Below are 15,559 nucleotides of genomic sequence, written 5' to 3'. Positions count from 1 at the left end.
ATCATGATGGGTATATCAGGTGGCCAAAAAATATATTTACAAAAAAGCTTGCCTGACGAAACAAATTCATTTTATGGAAGCATGAATGTATCAATTAGACTGTCTTATAAGAAATGAATTATTAATTTTTGCTGCTGGTCATATTCATAAATGGAACGTGCAGATTTAAGAAAAAAAATTCTTCAATCTAATGCACATACATGTTTATCACTTAAAATTAAATTACTTAGTTATTTCAATTTGTTTTAGAAAAGTACATGTATCAATTAATAGCATGTAAGCTTGAGCGCGGAAGCTAAAACAATCAAATTTTAAAATGTATTAATGTTAAGAGAAGTAAATTTGAAACGTATGAAAGGTGATGTAAATTATTATGGAAATATCGATCCGTTTCAGCTCGTTTCCGCTAGGTTTCAGTATGCGGAAACTTTAAGTCAAGATTCCAACCACCCCTGCGAATGTTACCGTCATTTAAATTTAGACCACGTGGTTTTATCTTACCCTTTCACTTTCGCAGTAAAAACCTTGCCTCGTGTTTATAGTGTTTCCTAGAATCTAGGTACTTGTAATCAAATATAAAATCTAGACGTTTATTGATTTTAAACTTTATTTCCATTAATTGGTGGATAAAATGGGTTCTTAAAATAAATATGACAATAGAATATATAGTTTTTTTCTGCTCTTGCAACAATTAACATGCTTAGTAGCGATTCCCCCTAAGGATTAATTTCCGATCCGCGCCTGACCTTGTAATAGCATCAACAGTGAAAGAGACAATAGTATTTTATGCAGAATAGTCCTTGAAATTGGCTCGATATAATAAGTTTTAATTCAAAACAGACACCCATTCATTTTTTAAAAATCGTGGTAATGCATACCAAAAGCATCAAACATGTCTATGATGTTATTAAGCAGCCAAATGTTTATATTTTCAACCATGTGTAGAGTGGTTAAACACGAAGGATAACTCTGTTCTGAATATCACCATTTATTTTAAATAACCACTAGATGATGAAATAAGATATATATCTTATAATATTTTCATGTTTTTACATAAATCAAAGTAGGATATGATATGAAAAACGACCAGTGTTTACGTACTTTGAGAATATTATGCGAAAACTTATACTTCCGCTCGAAATTTCACAAGAACTGAACAAATCTCGGGGAAGTCTCGTGAACTTTCATTTGAGCACCTCTGGATTTATAACGTGTACATACTTAACAACGATAAAGAAAACATTCCGAACACATTCGGGGGGGGGGGGGGGGGTGCAAAAGGTTTTAAGGTTAAAACAAAAAGGTTAAGAAATAAAATGGTACAATTTGATGCGAGTTTAGTTTTGATGGAAATAACTCGGCATGACTAATTAACGTCATGGCGGAAAATGTAGGGCGAGTTAACCAGATATTTTGGCTCTTACAGGGGTTTTTTTTTTTTTTGAAATGTTTAAAATAAGCAAATAAATATGCAAACACTAAGGTTTTATTTAATTTGATACATTTTCATACCACGACAGGTTGGTAGTAAATCTTATACATTAATTTGTAAACAATAAATAGATTGAATTGTGTCCTGCCTTCAGTATATGAATAAATGATAAATTAATTTAAACATACATGTATATAAAACGGGAAAGTTTAATGGGCGCTGACCCCCCCCCCCCCCCCTTTTCCCTCTTAAATTGTTTTTTCCCAAAGCTGTCGTTTATCTAAAAATCTTATTTTGAACAGTTATGAAAATTATGGTACAAGACCCAAATAACAAAATTTAGAGCTACGACGCACTAAACACCCACTCACTGGTTTGAAGTAAAAAAAAAGTTTAATTGTTATTTTTTCCAGTCAGTTGCTACAAAAAGATTTAAAACCAAGTACATGTTTCTATCATTCATTTCAGCTCTAAATGTCCAGCCAGCAATACAGCTGTTGCTTGATTTTGATTAATAAAGAATAGGTTAGGAAAGCGATTGAGAAAAATTTCGGACATAGTATATGCAAAATACGAACAAAAAACATATATGTTCAGCATATTTAAAAGCATTGTATCATATAAATGTGTAAAGTGTTAAATGTCCGCGCTTTCGTGGGATACCATCTATAGTATAATTTAATATTGTTAAGTGAGACTTAGGTTTATCTTGAAGTCTTCAAGAAGAAGTTAAAAATGTAAAGTTGCTCACGAACGACGCATTACCAACGGCAATAGCTTACCCGAGTTTAATGGACATATTTGTTACATTCCCCATCTCCAATAAAAAGCCTGTACACCTGCCCCATAGGCAGCGAATTTTACAATGTAAGGAAGCTGAATGATCAACAAATGTACCATCAGGTCTACCTAAATTATTATATCTTTTTATAAAAATTTGGTATTTTCCTATATTTAACTAGCGCTCATCTTCTATAGGAGATCAATTAAGTCTAAAATTGGCCACGATCATTGAGCCCTCTTAAAAGAGAATCGACATTATGGACATGATCACAATGTATTTAGTTTATCTGGCATGCTGTGAAAGTACAGGAGAAAATATTATAACATTGCATTTTCAGTTTTCTGGTTCTATTATTAGGAGTTTGATAAGTAATTCAGTATGTTAGGAAATGAGGTTAACCAGTCCAAATCTACCGATACGACGGGTTTTTGTGCACCGTAATTTGCAAGTTTAATTAATGTGAAATTTTGCTCTACTTACCGTCAACACGAATGTTCCCGTACAGACACAGATCAGCATCAACGGACTGATTGAACGAGAGGTTTTCATGCGACTTAGAAATGTGGCTATATATATATAAACACACTGTGGAATCATTTAAATTCGTGGGGCCGATTTTCGTGGATTGTAAGTTTTTTGCTTATTCATGGGGATAATTTCGGGGATGGCTCGGTTTTCAGTTTCAATAAGATAACAAACTCTTTCAAAATTTGTTTTCTTCGAGGGTGTTAATTCGTGGGGAAGGGCTACCCACGAATACATCGAAAATTGAGCCACAACGAATTTTTAATGATTCAACACTGCGTGTGTGTGTGTGTGTGTGTGTGTGTGTGTGTGTGTGTGTGTGTGTGTGTGTGTGTGTTTGTCTATGTACACTTCCGAGGTATTGTTTCTGTTTACACACCAACGTACTCAGGTATGTGTTAAATACCGAGGTACTTTTCCCGTAACCTCGGAATGTATACCTCATTTTATGCGTGTACAGCATGCAGGTATTACGTGGTTTAAATTAAGCAATAACCTCGGTAGGACGTCAAATGGTTGGTAGGTGTGTGTTCTATCAACATCGGGTCGTATTTTGTCATTTTCAACTTTGAGCACACACTTTGTCAAACAAGGCCTCTGATTGGCTGAAAATTTGATTGGCTGTTTAACATTACTCGGAAATCAAAACACTACATTCGAGAGTCTCGGACATTTTGATTGGATTACATCGTGGCACAAATTCAGATAAATAAGTAAGTACATGTGAAAGATTCTATCTCTTATTCTTTTTCTAACAAGAAACGTATTTAATGTTAAACATGCTTAGGTGCAAAATGCTATAAGATACTTAAAATAAAACAGGAACGATTTTTGAAAAGCAACAAACACGTCTATTTCTCTATCATTTCCGTTGTTAAAACTTGGGTAAGATTTAAAACAGATTTCATGTTCTTCATTACAAAAAGGGGTTAAAGCAATATGAATTTATGAAAAATTGGTTCAATTTTAAAGTTTTCAAGATATATAGTTCTATACATTACAAGATGTAGTAGTTTTCATGAATTGTGCGTATGAGAAAATTCGAATTGCCTCTACATGAAATTGATTTAACTTGCATCGTGAAAGCGATTTTTCTTCTCATGATAAATATATAAAATTAATTCTAATAAATCTAAAATGTGTAAATCAAATCATTTAAGATTTATTGGCATGTCATTGTTATAAAAAATATTTATGCTGTTCATTTTTAACATATCAAACCATGTCCAGAATCATGGTTTGGTTTGCACAAGCGCCATTTAAACGTGCTTTTTTAACTAATGATCGCAGATGACATTCACAGTACTAAACAGTCATTGCATACAATGAAAAAAAAACATTATTAATGAAAATGGACATGGCTGTGAGTTTTTAATTGATTCATCTTGATTTTAAAAAAAATCTTAAGTTTCATAAATTCAACTTAAGTTGTGAATAACCAAAATTACTTTATAAGTTCTTCTCCAATGCAGAAATGAAGTTTGAATTATTAAGCGAGGATATATATCAGCAGATATTGTGTTAAATTGAAGATAACAACAGCAAAACACCCAGCAACATAATGATAGAATTTAACAAAATAGCAAGGCAGCTCTCTCTCTCTCTCTCTCTCTCTCTCTCTCTCTCTCTCTCTCTCTCTCTCTCTCTCATGAGACTCAGATAGTGATCCATGCATGTGATGATTAAGTATAATTATATTGTAAGGAACGATATGAATATAAAGGAAAGAAGTAAGAATTTACATGGATATGATAAGAGTATTTCAACTTAGAATATAGTTCGATATATCTTTAGTTATCCTGGCATTTTAACGATTTTGATATTTTACAAACTCTCTCTCTCTCTCTCTCTCTCTCTCTCTCTCTCTCTCTCTCTCTCTCTCTCTCTCTCTCTACCAAATGCAAACAGTGTTCACAAAACTAATTCCATCCTTTTAACTATTAATTTTCAGATTCACAAACAAATGATGTGCATGTTTGGTATATTCGTTTTGCAATCATCGTGTTTTTTAGTTTTAAAAGATTTTGATATTATTGATGGTTGTGATGTTTACAGTTATGATAATGGATTTTTAATCCTTTTCGAAAGTTACGTTTCCTTTATTGTTGCTAAACTGGTTTTAGAAGATATGGGATATTTTTATCAAACGATGAATGCGTGGTAAGTAGAATGTTGGAATTTGAAAAACCGCGAAATCATCCCTACCAGGTGAATTCAACCAGAGAATATTTTGTCGCAAACAAATAATAGTATATCCCTACATTTGGAAAGGCTTCATATTGATTAAATCAAGTTAATGATACATGTAAATAACAATGAACACTTTCATTATTCGGATGATGTATGAAAAAGGCATAAATTTTGTCATTAAGATGTTTTAACCATAGGCGTCGGAACCATAAGGATACCTTTTTTTGCTTGTTAAGATTCCTGGTACTAATCACTTGTAATGCAAATATAAAAGGTGACTGGTTTTCTTTTGTGTGACACTATTTGAAAAATTACAAAAAAGTAACTCAATGTTTTTGCAAAGTTAGATCTAACCATAATGCACATTGTATCAAGGAGGGGCTAGTCCAACACCTCCCCCACTTTTTTCTCTCAGCAAACATAATTTTTCTTAAAGAAATTACCAGGAAGCTTCCGGTAGAATGTAAGGAATTGAAATGAATATAAGGAAAAATTAATAATTACCGGATTAGGAATTTCATGATCTTGTGAAAATATGTTTTTGTAGGTAAGATTTTTTTGAGTTATTGATATACAACACCCCCCCCCCCCTCACCCCCCTCCCACACGGATTAAGGATTTCAGGATTTTGGGAAATAACTTTTTTTAGCTTGTCAAGATTTCAGATGATAAGTCCCCCCCCCCCCCTCCCGATAAATTGTTGTTTATTTTATTTTGAAACGGGATCGGGATTACAATTATATATAATAAATCACGGGATAGCCCCAAAATGTAGTGGCGGAGTCTGACTCATTGAGAGATACACAGCATAATATATGGTACGACTTTACTGATAACATTCGATCCCTGTATTTTAAGCTCCTCCCAACATTTCAAAGCTTTAATAGACGAATGCATTTAGATGCATAATATGTTTTACGGACCGTTGTGGCGAGCGCAGCTCAGCAAAAGTTACACACAACATGTTACCTTGTCAATTAAGTGATATTTTGACAATTATCAACTAACATCAAAGAATTTTTGAGAGAGAGAGAGAGAGAGAGAGAGAGAGAGAGAGAGAGAGTTATGTATTTCTAAGTTTAAAAAAAATGTCAAAACACATATACTTGGCTGTATCTTCCCCCCTAACACGGTCCCTGTTTGTTGACCAGTGTGTTTTCCCATTTTAAAACTTAATGGGGTGACAACATGCAATATCTACAGAGTTTTTTTCCTCATTATTCTTTTCAGATTTGGTTCAAAATAATCAGGCTGTAACTTTTATAACAATAATATATATTTTTAATTTCCTCCCTAAGTTTACTGTACTTGCATGCAAAGTTAGCTTAAACAGGCTGGGCGGACTCCGAAAACACCGTCATGTATTGCGATTTTTTCAACTTCCATTTTGTAGCATATGTTAATTGGCCAGAGAGTGAAAATGCATTGAATTTCAAAGTACTGGTATATTATTTTTTACTTTTACAGTCTTTGGAAATAAACTAAATGCATTGTTAATAAAAAATGCATGTAACATGTATATTGAAATAATACTGAATATAAGAAAGATTGCCCATACAAAAAAAAGTTACACTTAGTCATAACTTTTCTGTAACTAAAGTGTAACTTTTATGTACCTAAGATTTAGGCACATAAAAGTTATAACTTTTTTGTACCTAGATTGGACTTAAACTTTTTGCCCTATAACTAAAATGTACCTACATGGAACTTAGAAATTTCTTAGTATAACTAAAATGTACCTACATTGAACTTAGAAACTTTTCAGTATAACTAAAATGTACCTACATTGAACTTAGAAACTTTTCAGTATAACTGAAATGTACCTACATTGAACTTAGAAACTTTTCAGTATAACTAAAATGTACCTACATTGAACTTAGTCAATTTGTGAATGTGTTTGGACTTTGTCATTTTTACACTTAAAATTTAAGAGTATCTTATCCAAGAGGTTCAAGTCTAAAGTAGACTTTTATCACAATAAATCTAAAAACTAATATAAAATATCGTTATATCTTTGTTTTTTATAAAAATCACGATAAGTGGGGGGGGGGGGGGGGGGGGTAGATGTTGGTTGATCACACACTGGGTAGTAAAATCACTAAGATTTGTTTGAAAACAATGACATAACCATTATAACGGGAATCCAGTCCATCAATTGCAACACAAACACCTGTCCAAAATTTTATTGTTTTTATAAGGCAGAAACAGGAAATCACTTTCCGCCTGAACGCACACACATCCCAGGTTAACAGTAAAGGGTGTCTAAAGAGGTCATGCTTCGTCGGTGCTGTGATGACACTGGTGTTTGTTTAAGATAAAAAGTTGATGTGTGTGTTTTGACCAGCAGACATTTTTTATTTTGCTCCTACAAGCATTATTTTGTTATCGGTCTCTTGAACATCATTAGACATATTACGATTTCGTTTAAACACTGTTAAATACAAAGGGGTAGCATCAACTTTATATTATCACTGAACATTTTTCCAACATTTCATGGCCTACCCCATGAAGAAAGGAATAGAGTAGATTTCTAGAAATTGATTCAGAATTTTCCCACGACATCGAATGCATGCGAAGAAAGGGGGGGGGGGGGGGGCTGGGGAGGGGTGGTAGCATTGTTTGTTATTATGAGATGGGTTCATCATATTTATTCACATATTTCATTAATAGACATGCTGTTAACAAAGAACAGTACTGCTATTTCCATCTGTATGTTTTCCCAGTACAAGCCTATCTCTCATCGTAATTTATAACAGCACATAGCTATAAGGACTGTGTTATAAACTTTGGGAAACATGTTTTATTTAAATAAGGTGTTATAATTTTTGGTTTTACATATTCATCAATTGTAAAAATGCATTGGTATTTAAATTGATTTAGTTTTTAAAATTCCCTCAAATTATTCAAAATGGCGGCTCTTGAGACCGGAAATGCCCAGTTTTGATGATCGGTTAATAAACTAACAGGTTGTAAGGAAAGAAAATATTACTAAAATTTGTTTCAATTAAATGCAGAATTCTTAAGATAATATTAAGTAAATAATATTGTTTTTTAACCAAAATAAATTTTAAAGATTTATCCCGGTATTAATCGTGGCTGTATCGTGATTGGCCAAAATTTCAAACTTTGACTTTCGTGAATTCTGATTGGACAATTGCCATTCCGCCATCAAATTTTGAAATGGGCAAAGAAGACAGGAGTTGTTGTGAAGATTTTCCTGATTTTTTCAAGAAATATGCAGAATCACAGCGTGTTGTATGTAGTAATGAAACTGCAAGCAGTGGTTTCATAAAGATAGACATGCTTAAGACCTGGATGATATGGCTTTAGTTGTGGATGACCATTTCCATTCAGGGTAAGTCTGATGTACAAACAAGTCATTTTAAATTATTCATTTGTGTTTGCTTATCTCAATTTCTATATTATTGCTTTGCACTTAGAAATGAATTACATTTGGAATATTTCTAGAATTCTAAGAAGTGCATGATTTTATCATCTATATCAAAGTCTATGCAGCCATGTATATCTAGTGATGTACATTCTATATGTAATCAAATTATGGCCGACTCTTTTAAAAAGAGTATCATTGTATTGCAGAAAAAATCCCAACCAAGTCCAGCTAGCAGACTGTACACCAGATTGAAGATACATCATTAATACAAGATGAAAAAAGTAAGTGTGTGTGTTTATCAAGTAAAGATATACAGATTTTAAATTTTTAACCATATATTATGTATATCTTTTAGTAAATGAATTATTGTAAATCTGAGAATATAATGGCAACTGCATGCTATATCAATGTTGACTTTTTTTAGAGGGGAGGGGGGTACTAGGTCAACAGAGAATTGAAAAGTTTTACTGATATTTAATAATAATTTATGCTACATATATTGAAAATTGTCAAACAGTATCATGTTTTAAATATTATTGCCTTCTTTTAGATTAATGGAGGACGAGGATAATACTATGAAAGAGATCATATGCAAGAGCAACCGTTCCCATAGAAATACATGGAGCCATGTAAACAGAAACCAGTTTTCACCTGCCAGGTGCTGGTCACATATATATTCAACTTGGTATGCTATATAATTTTCTGTTTTAAGTATAAGGTAGTTGTCAAGGATTTTAACAGTTACAATGAAAGTACATGTAGTAAGAAATTGCCATAATGAAACATTCTTTTTTATACATTTTAGGAAGTTCAACAGATTAAAGAAACAGATCCAGTTGTTTGCTGATAAATTACTGCAGGTCATTGGTATCATCTAGAACCAGGACTGTTTTAAAAATCATACTAGTATGTTTGGAACAAAATCATGCTAGTATATGTTAGGAATTTAACCTAAAACATGCTTTAATTATAAAGGTTTTGGTCAAATTTTGGTTTACAAAATAATGTTTTTCAAACTTTCTATTCAAATTTAGCAAGAACATTAGACACACATGTAATCCCAAATGCTTTTATGTTAGATTATTGCTTTATTTAAAAAACTTGCATATAGGGTCTGTAATGATTTGAGATAATTATGTAAACACTAAAATGCTTTTTTGGTGACATATGCGGGATATGAATGTAGCGACATTGCAGAAAAAATACATTACCCGCATTAGCGAGTTATGTAAATTTTTTCTGCAATCATTGCTCCCTTCACTACCTGCATGAATCGTCAAAGAAAGTTATATTGTTTATATTTACATCCTTCTTTTAACAAATTGTTTGTAAACAGTAAGTTAAATTTACTATATTATTTTTAATGTGCATCAGTACGTTAGCTAAAAGAAACAGCCAAATTGTCTTCAATGGGAATGTGAGTCTGCATTGATATCCTGATTATTTCAATGATTTTTCTAAGGTCATTATAGGTTTCGACCAATCGTTAAACAAGGCGTTAACTATAAGTTTCCATAAGAAATGGAGGAAAGCATACTCATTAGATGTAAATATAATTCAGTAAACATATTGATTAACATAAACATTGACTTGTGTTCTTCTGCTCACATGAACAGATATGATTTTAAATTCCTATTCAAGAGCAAAAACAATTTGATGAAAAATTCATGTCAACATTAGGGACTTTTTTTTCATCAGTATAACACCTGTACATGTACCTGGGGTTTTTTTTTATCTGAAGTTTATGATACAGATAGATATTTTTTGCCTACATCTGTAATTTTTCTGTGTAACTTTTCTGTACCTAAATGATAACTTTTTTGTATCTACATCTATAACTTTTCTGTACCTAAACAATAACTTTTCTGTAACTTTATGTATAACTTTTCTGTACCTACATCTATAACTTTTCTGTACCTAAATGATAACTTTTCTGTAACTATATGTATAACTTTTCTGTACCTACATCTATAACTTTTCTGTACCTAAATGATAACTTTTCTGTAACTATATGTATAACTTTTCTGTACCTACATCTATAACTTTTCTGTACCTAAATGATAACTTTTCTGTAACTATATGTATAACTTTTCTGTACCTACGTCTATAACTTTTCTGTACCTAAATGATAACTTTTCTGTAACTATACGTATAACTTTTCTGTACCTAAATGATAACTTTTCTGTAACTATATGTATAACTTTTCTGTACCTACATCTATAACTTTTCTGTACCTAAATGATAACTTTTCTATACCTATATGTATAACTTTTTTGTACCTAAATGATAACTTTTCTGTAACTTTAATTTGTAACTTTTTTGTACCTAAATGATAACTTTATTATAACTTTTTGATAACTTTTTTATACCTATTTATTTTTATGAAAAAAATAAATTGTCAATAGTTACACTCTAGTTATGACTTTTTTGTACTTAAGCAAAAAGTTACAACCATATAGGTATAACTTTTTGATGCTAATTTGGAACCATAATTGATCAGATGGTTCCAAATTGTGCTAACTTAGTTATGACTTTTTTGTAACTTTTTTAAGGGCTCATAGGTATAACTTTTTAGTGCTTTTTTTTTGTATGGGTGGCCATTAAAAGCCTCTTTGTACCAAAGTTTACAATTTTTGGCGTCTTGGGCTAGGATATGAATAGTTTGAGATTCTTCCAACTTACCGCTCCTTTTTAAGGATTAGGAAATGTTTTTCAAACATCAAAGACTTTTAGAATTCAAAATGAAATTTAACATGCATAAATATTAGACCCTCTGGCAGATCAATCTAAAGACTATGGTGTTCATGTGGCTGTCAAGACCTGTGGGCCTTTTGTTTGTTCAGTACTACATGTAGGTTTGTTGATGGTAGATGGGCAGAAATTTGAAATTTGCCTCTTATTAAAGCCATTTTTATTGAAGAAAAGTGAGCTATGCACCTCACATTTGTAACATTTTATTTGATATATACTTAAATGTTTTAATTGTTATAATATTTAACATTTAACAGATGGTTTAATTTCTTTTTTGTAGATAAAATGATCTTGAGCAACCATGTATAATGAGTAAATATAGCTAGCATGGATGATGAATTTCCCATTGGGCTTTTAGCATTTGATTCAGATTTTGAATATTCAGAATCTTGTTCTTTCTGTGCAGATTTTTCTCTTGATGTGTTGGAGCTTTTTATTAATGGAAAAAAAATTCTTTGCTTTTTCTCTGCAGCTGAATTCAATGCATGTATATATTTTTGTAATTTAATGGGATTTCATTTCTCAAAGTATGTACTTGTTTAAATCCACATTATAGGAGGACACAATAAGAAAAAGGTATTGCCATCTTGTATAAGTTGATGTCATGCAAAATCGCTAATTTTATGGGTCTGTGATGTTTAAGCTAATTCTACATTCAAAATCTTAAATCTATTTATAGACTGCCAAATGAAACACTACATATTGCTACATATATGTAGAATAGGAACATTTTTGACTGCATTTGACAATGGATACATTTCTAAATTTATTGGAAAGTCCTTAGATGAAATTGCCTGTGAAGGTAAATATTTTTATTGCAAGTAAACTTGTAATAGGCAATTAAATTAAAAGATAGTAGTCAGATAAGAAAATTAGTTGGCTAATATAACAAAGAAATGTTATTTTAAAATTAAAAGTCGCAGATAAGAAAATGAGTTGACTAATAAGATAAAAAACTGTCATTTGAAAATTCCTTTAACCTTGTGTCTGTATTTTGTTGATATTATTAACATAACTCCATTTGTTTCTTTTAATTGTAGACATATATTCAAATGATGATGATGATGATGTTGGAAAAGAACGAGCCAGAAAAAAGAAAACTGGACCTAAGCCTTCAAAACTCCCAACAGGTAAAAGCACAAGAGTCCTTTTTCAAAGCATATGTCAATACAAACACAATGAATTTGAAGATCCTTATGCTGAAAAACTTTCTACATTTTCAAAGTATGATTTTTGTGATATGAATGGAATGTTTAGAACTGTAGTTTCATTCAAGAACTGTGGTTTTATTCATTGTCATTGGCATCAGTTTTTGTAGAATATTGTAAAACAAAGCTTCAAGAACACTTAAATTAAAGGTAGTCTGCATGTGTGTCTATAATTGAGAAATATCTGATAATTTGTAGTAAGGTGCCTATGTGTGTATACTAGAACACACTGAGGCAGTGTCTGCGTATCTATATTTGGAAACGCTGATAATGCATAGTGAGGTGTATATGTGTGTTTATATTGGGGAAACACCCACAATGCATAGTGAGGTATCTATGTTTATATTCAAATGGGGGAAACAAACATAATGCATAGTGAAGTATATATGTCTATATTAGGGAAACACCCACAATGAGGTATGTGTGTGTCTTTATTGGAGAAACATCCATAATACATACATGTAGTCAGGTATATGTGTGTTAATTTAAGGGAAATACTGATAATGCATAGTGAGGTATATGTGTGATTATATTGGGGAAACACCCATAATGCATAGTAAGGTATATGTGTTTTTATTGGGGAAACACCCAAAATGCATAGTGAGGTATATATGTGTGTTTATATTGGGGAAGCGCCTATAATACACACTGAGATATATGTCTGTCTATATTAGGGAAACATCCATAATGCATAGTGAGGTATATGTGTATCAATATTAGGGAAACACTGAGAATGCATATTGAGGTATATGTGTGTCTATTTTGAGGAATTATTCATAATGCATAGTGAGGTATATGTGTATTTATTTTTAAGAAAAACTAATAATGCTTAGTGGAGTATCAGTTTATTTTGAATAGAAAACAATTATATTTCGTAGCTGTATGTTTTAGACATAGATGTGAGTGATGAACATGATGGCAATGATGATCATAATGATGAAGATGGGGATGATTATGTTGGGAGAGAACGAGCTAGAAAATAGAAAACTGGTCCTAAGCCTTCAAAACTCCCAACAGGTAAAAGCACAAGTGTCCTTTTTCAGAGCATATGTCAATACAAACACCATGAATTTAAAGATTCTAATGCTGATTTTTTTTTACATTTTCCAACTATGACTCTTGTGATATGACTTAAATATTTAGAACTGTTGTTTCATTCAAGAACTGTGGTTTTATTCATTTTCATTGGCATCTAATTTGTAGAGAATTAAAAATAAAACAGTTTCAAGAACACTTAAATTTAAGGTAGTCTACATCTGTGTCTATATTGAGAAATCACTGATAATTTGTAGGAATGTATGTATGAATACTAGAAAAAACTGATGCAGTGTCTGCGTATCTATATTTGGAAACACTGATAATGCATAGTGAGGTATATGTGTGTTTATATTTGGAAACACCCTGTCCCATAATACATAGTGAGGTATATGTTTGTCTATATTGGGGAAACATCCATAGTGCATAGTGAGGTATATGTGTGTTTATATTGGAGAGACATCCATAATGCGTAGTGAGGTATATGTGTGTTTAAATTGGGGAAATACTCATAATGCATAGTGAGGTATACATATGTCTATATTGGGGAAACATCCATAATGCATAGTGAGGTATATGTGTGTATACATGTATATTGGGGGAACACTGATAATGCATAGTGAGGTATATGTGTCTCTATTTGGGAAATTCCCACAAAGCATAGTGAGGTATATGTGTCTCTATTTGGGAAATTCCCTTAATACATAGTGAGGTATATGTGTGTCTATATTTGGGAAACACCCATAATGCATATTGAGGTATATGTGTCTTTATTAAAGAATCGCTGAAAGTGCTAATTTGGGTATCAGTAATTTTTTTTAATTTGAGATATACTTTTAAATTGAGATACATGTAAATTCATATATATTGGATTTATTTATGAACTTTTTCACAAGTACCTCACTATTCATTTTTAACTTATACCCTATACTCATTTGTTTTTTAACTGTTGAATGAATAAATGAATTCAAAAATGATTTTGCATTTCATTAAAGGTAAAACTGTATGTCGAGAGGAAGAGGAAGCAAATTCAATAAAGAAGCCTTGCAAGAATTGTGGGAACATTTTTTTAGGACTTTTTGCAATTGGTTTTTGTTTGTCGTCATGTGGTGTTCATTTTGTGCTGACAATTAAATAATTTTAATTTCTTTCAAACTACATGGCCTAATTTTTCCAAATTCTTTCGATATGATGTATGATTTGGGTAAGGGGGACATAAATGGTAATTTCATTTCTCTTCCACACTGTGTCCTTGGTCAGCAGTGCCAAAATGCTAAAAAGAAAATCTAAACTTCCACACATCTGAAAGAAAACTGAATTCAGTTGTAAATTTTATATTAGTTTTTTTACTCCAGAATGTAGTTTAATTACATGCATATATGATATTCCTTTATTGAGGTCTGTGTCTGGGCTAGTTACTCAGGTGACCGTTAATGCCTGTTGGCCTGTTTGGTTTAAAAACAATTCAATTTTATACACGAAGAAGTGATTTTGTGTTAGAACTTGAAGAATCACCTTGCTTTTTTAGTGTGTAAACATCACTGTTCAAATTTATTGAAATTTTCAAAAAATTGATTGTCTTTAAACTGGGAATTAATTCCTTTGAAAGATTGTTTATTCATTTAACAAAGCTGTATTTTACTTATTGATAAGTGAAAATACATTGGATAATTTTCTTTTCTTTGCACGTATGTATTTTTTCTAAATAACGACAAAGTAATTTCAATGAATTAATAAAGATTAAAAAAAACCGGGAATTAATTCCTTTGAAATATTGTTTATTCATTTAACAAAGCTGTATTTTACTTATTAATAAGTGAAAATATATTGGATGATTTTTTTTTCGTTGCACGTATGTATTTTGTTTATAATGACAAAGTCATTTTAATGAATTAATAAAGATAAAAAAAAAAAGAAGAAAGAATTGTTATACTTGCTTCACGACAATTTTTTGACCATATACTTTTTGCAAGAATTTACAGGGTAAAAAGATTTACTCTTGTCTATCAAAACGTCCATCAGTCCTGGTTGTTTATTTTACTTTTTAAGGAGTTTGTGTTTAGATCTCTAGAATCATTTTTTTTAATTCGCAGATATGTTTATTTATTGGGAAGTTAGAATGCATATTCACATGAAATTCTGATTCTGTTATATTTTGAATAATGCACTTTTAATCTAAAAAGAATGACCAGTATTGCAGAAATTAGAGAAAGAGTTCATTAAAGCAACTCTTATGATTATCA

General features: G+C 31.4%; 1 protein-coding gene and 1 long non-coding RNA gene across 2 annotated transcripts; both read left to right on the top strand.

Annotated features, from left to right (window-relative positions):
* The first annotated feature begins 7,526 nt into the window (after positions 1–7,526).
* On the top strand, positions 7,527–9,553 carry LOC128189564 (uncharacterized). Its single transcript, XR_008244252.1, has 4 exons — positions 7,527–8,286; positions 8,529–8,603; positions 8,873–9,007; positions 9,128–9,553. It is a non-coding gene; the product is annotated as an uncharacterized LOC128189564 (long non-coding RNA).
* A 1,914-nt stretch (positions 9,554–11,467) lies between these two features.
* On the top strand, positions 11,468–14,451 carry LOC128189562 (uncharacterized). Its single transcript, XM_052861219.1, has 4 exons — positions 11,468–11,875; positions 12,114–12,203; positions 13,173–13,298; positions 14,312–14,451. Exons 1-3 carry the CDS (start codon positions 11,761–11,763, stop codon positions 13,262–13,264), a joined length of 297 nt encoding a protein of 98 aa, XP_052717179.1. The 5' UTR covers positions 11,468–11,760; the 3' UTR covers positions 13,265–13,298; positions 14,312–14,451.
* Positions 14,452–15,559: the final 1,108 nt, after the last annotated feature.

Source organism: Crassostrea angulata, chromosome 6, assembly GCF_025612915.1.
Source record: "Crassostrea angulata isolate pt1a10 chromosome 6, ASM2561291v2, whole genome shotgun sequence".
NCBI classification, from domain to species: domain Eukaryota; kingdom Metazoa; phylum Mollusca; class Bivalvia; order Ostreida; family Ostreidae; genus Magallana; species Magallana angulata.
This window is presented reverse-complemented; position numbering and strand designations above follow the sequence as displayed.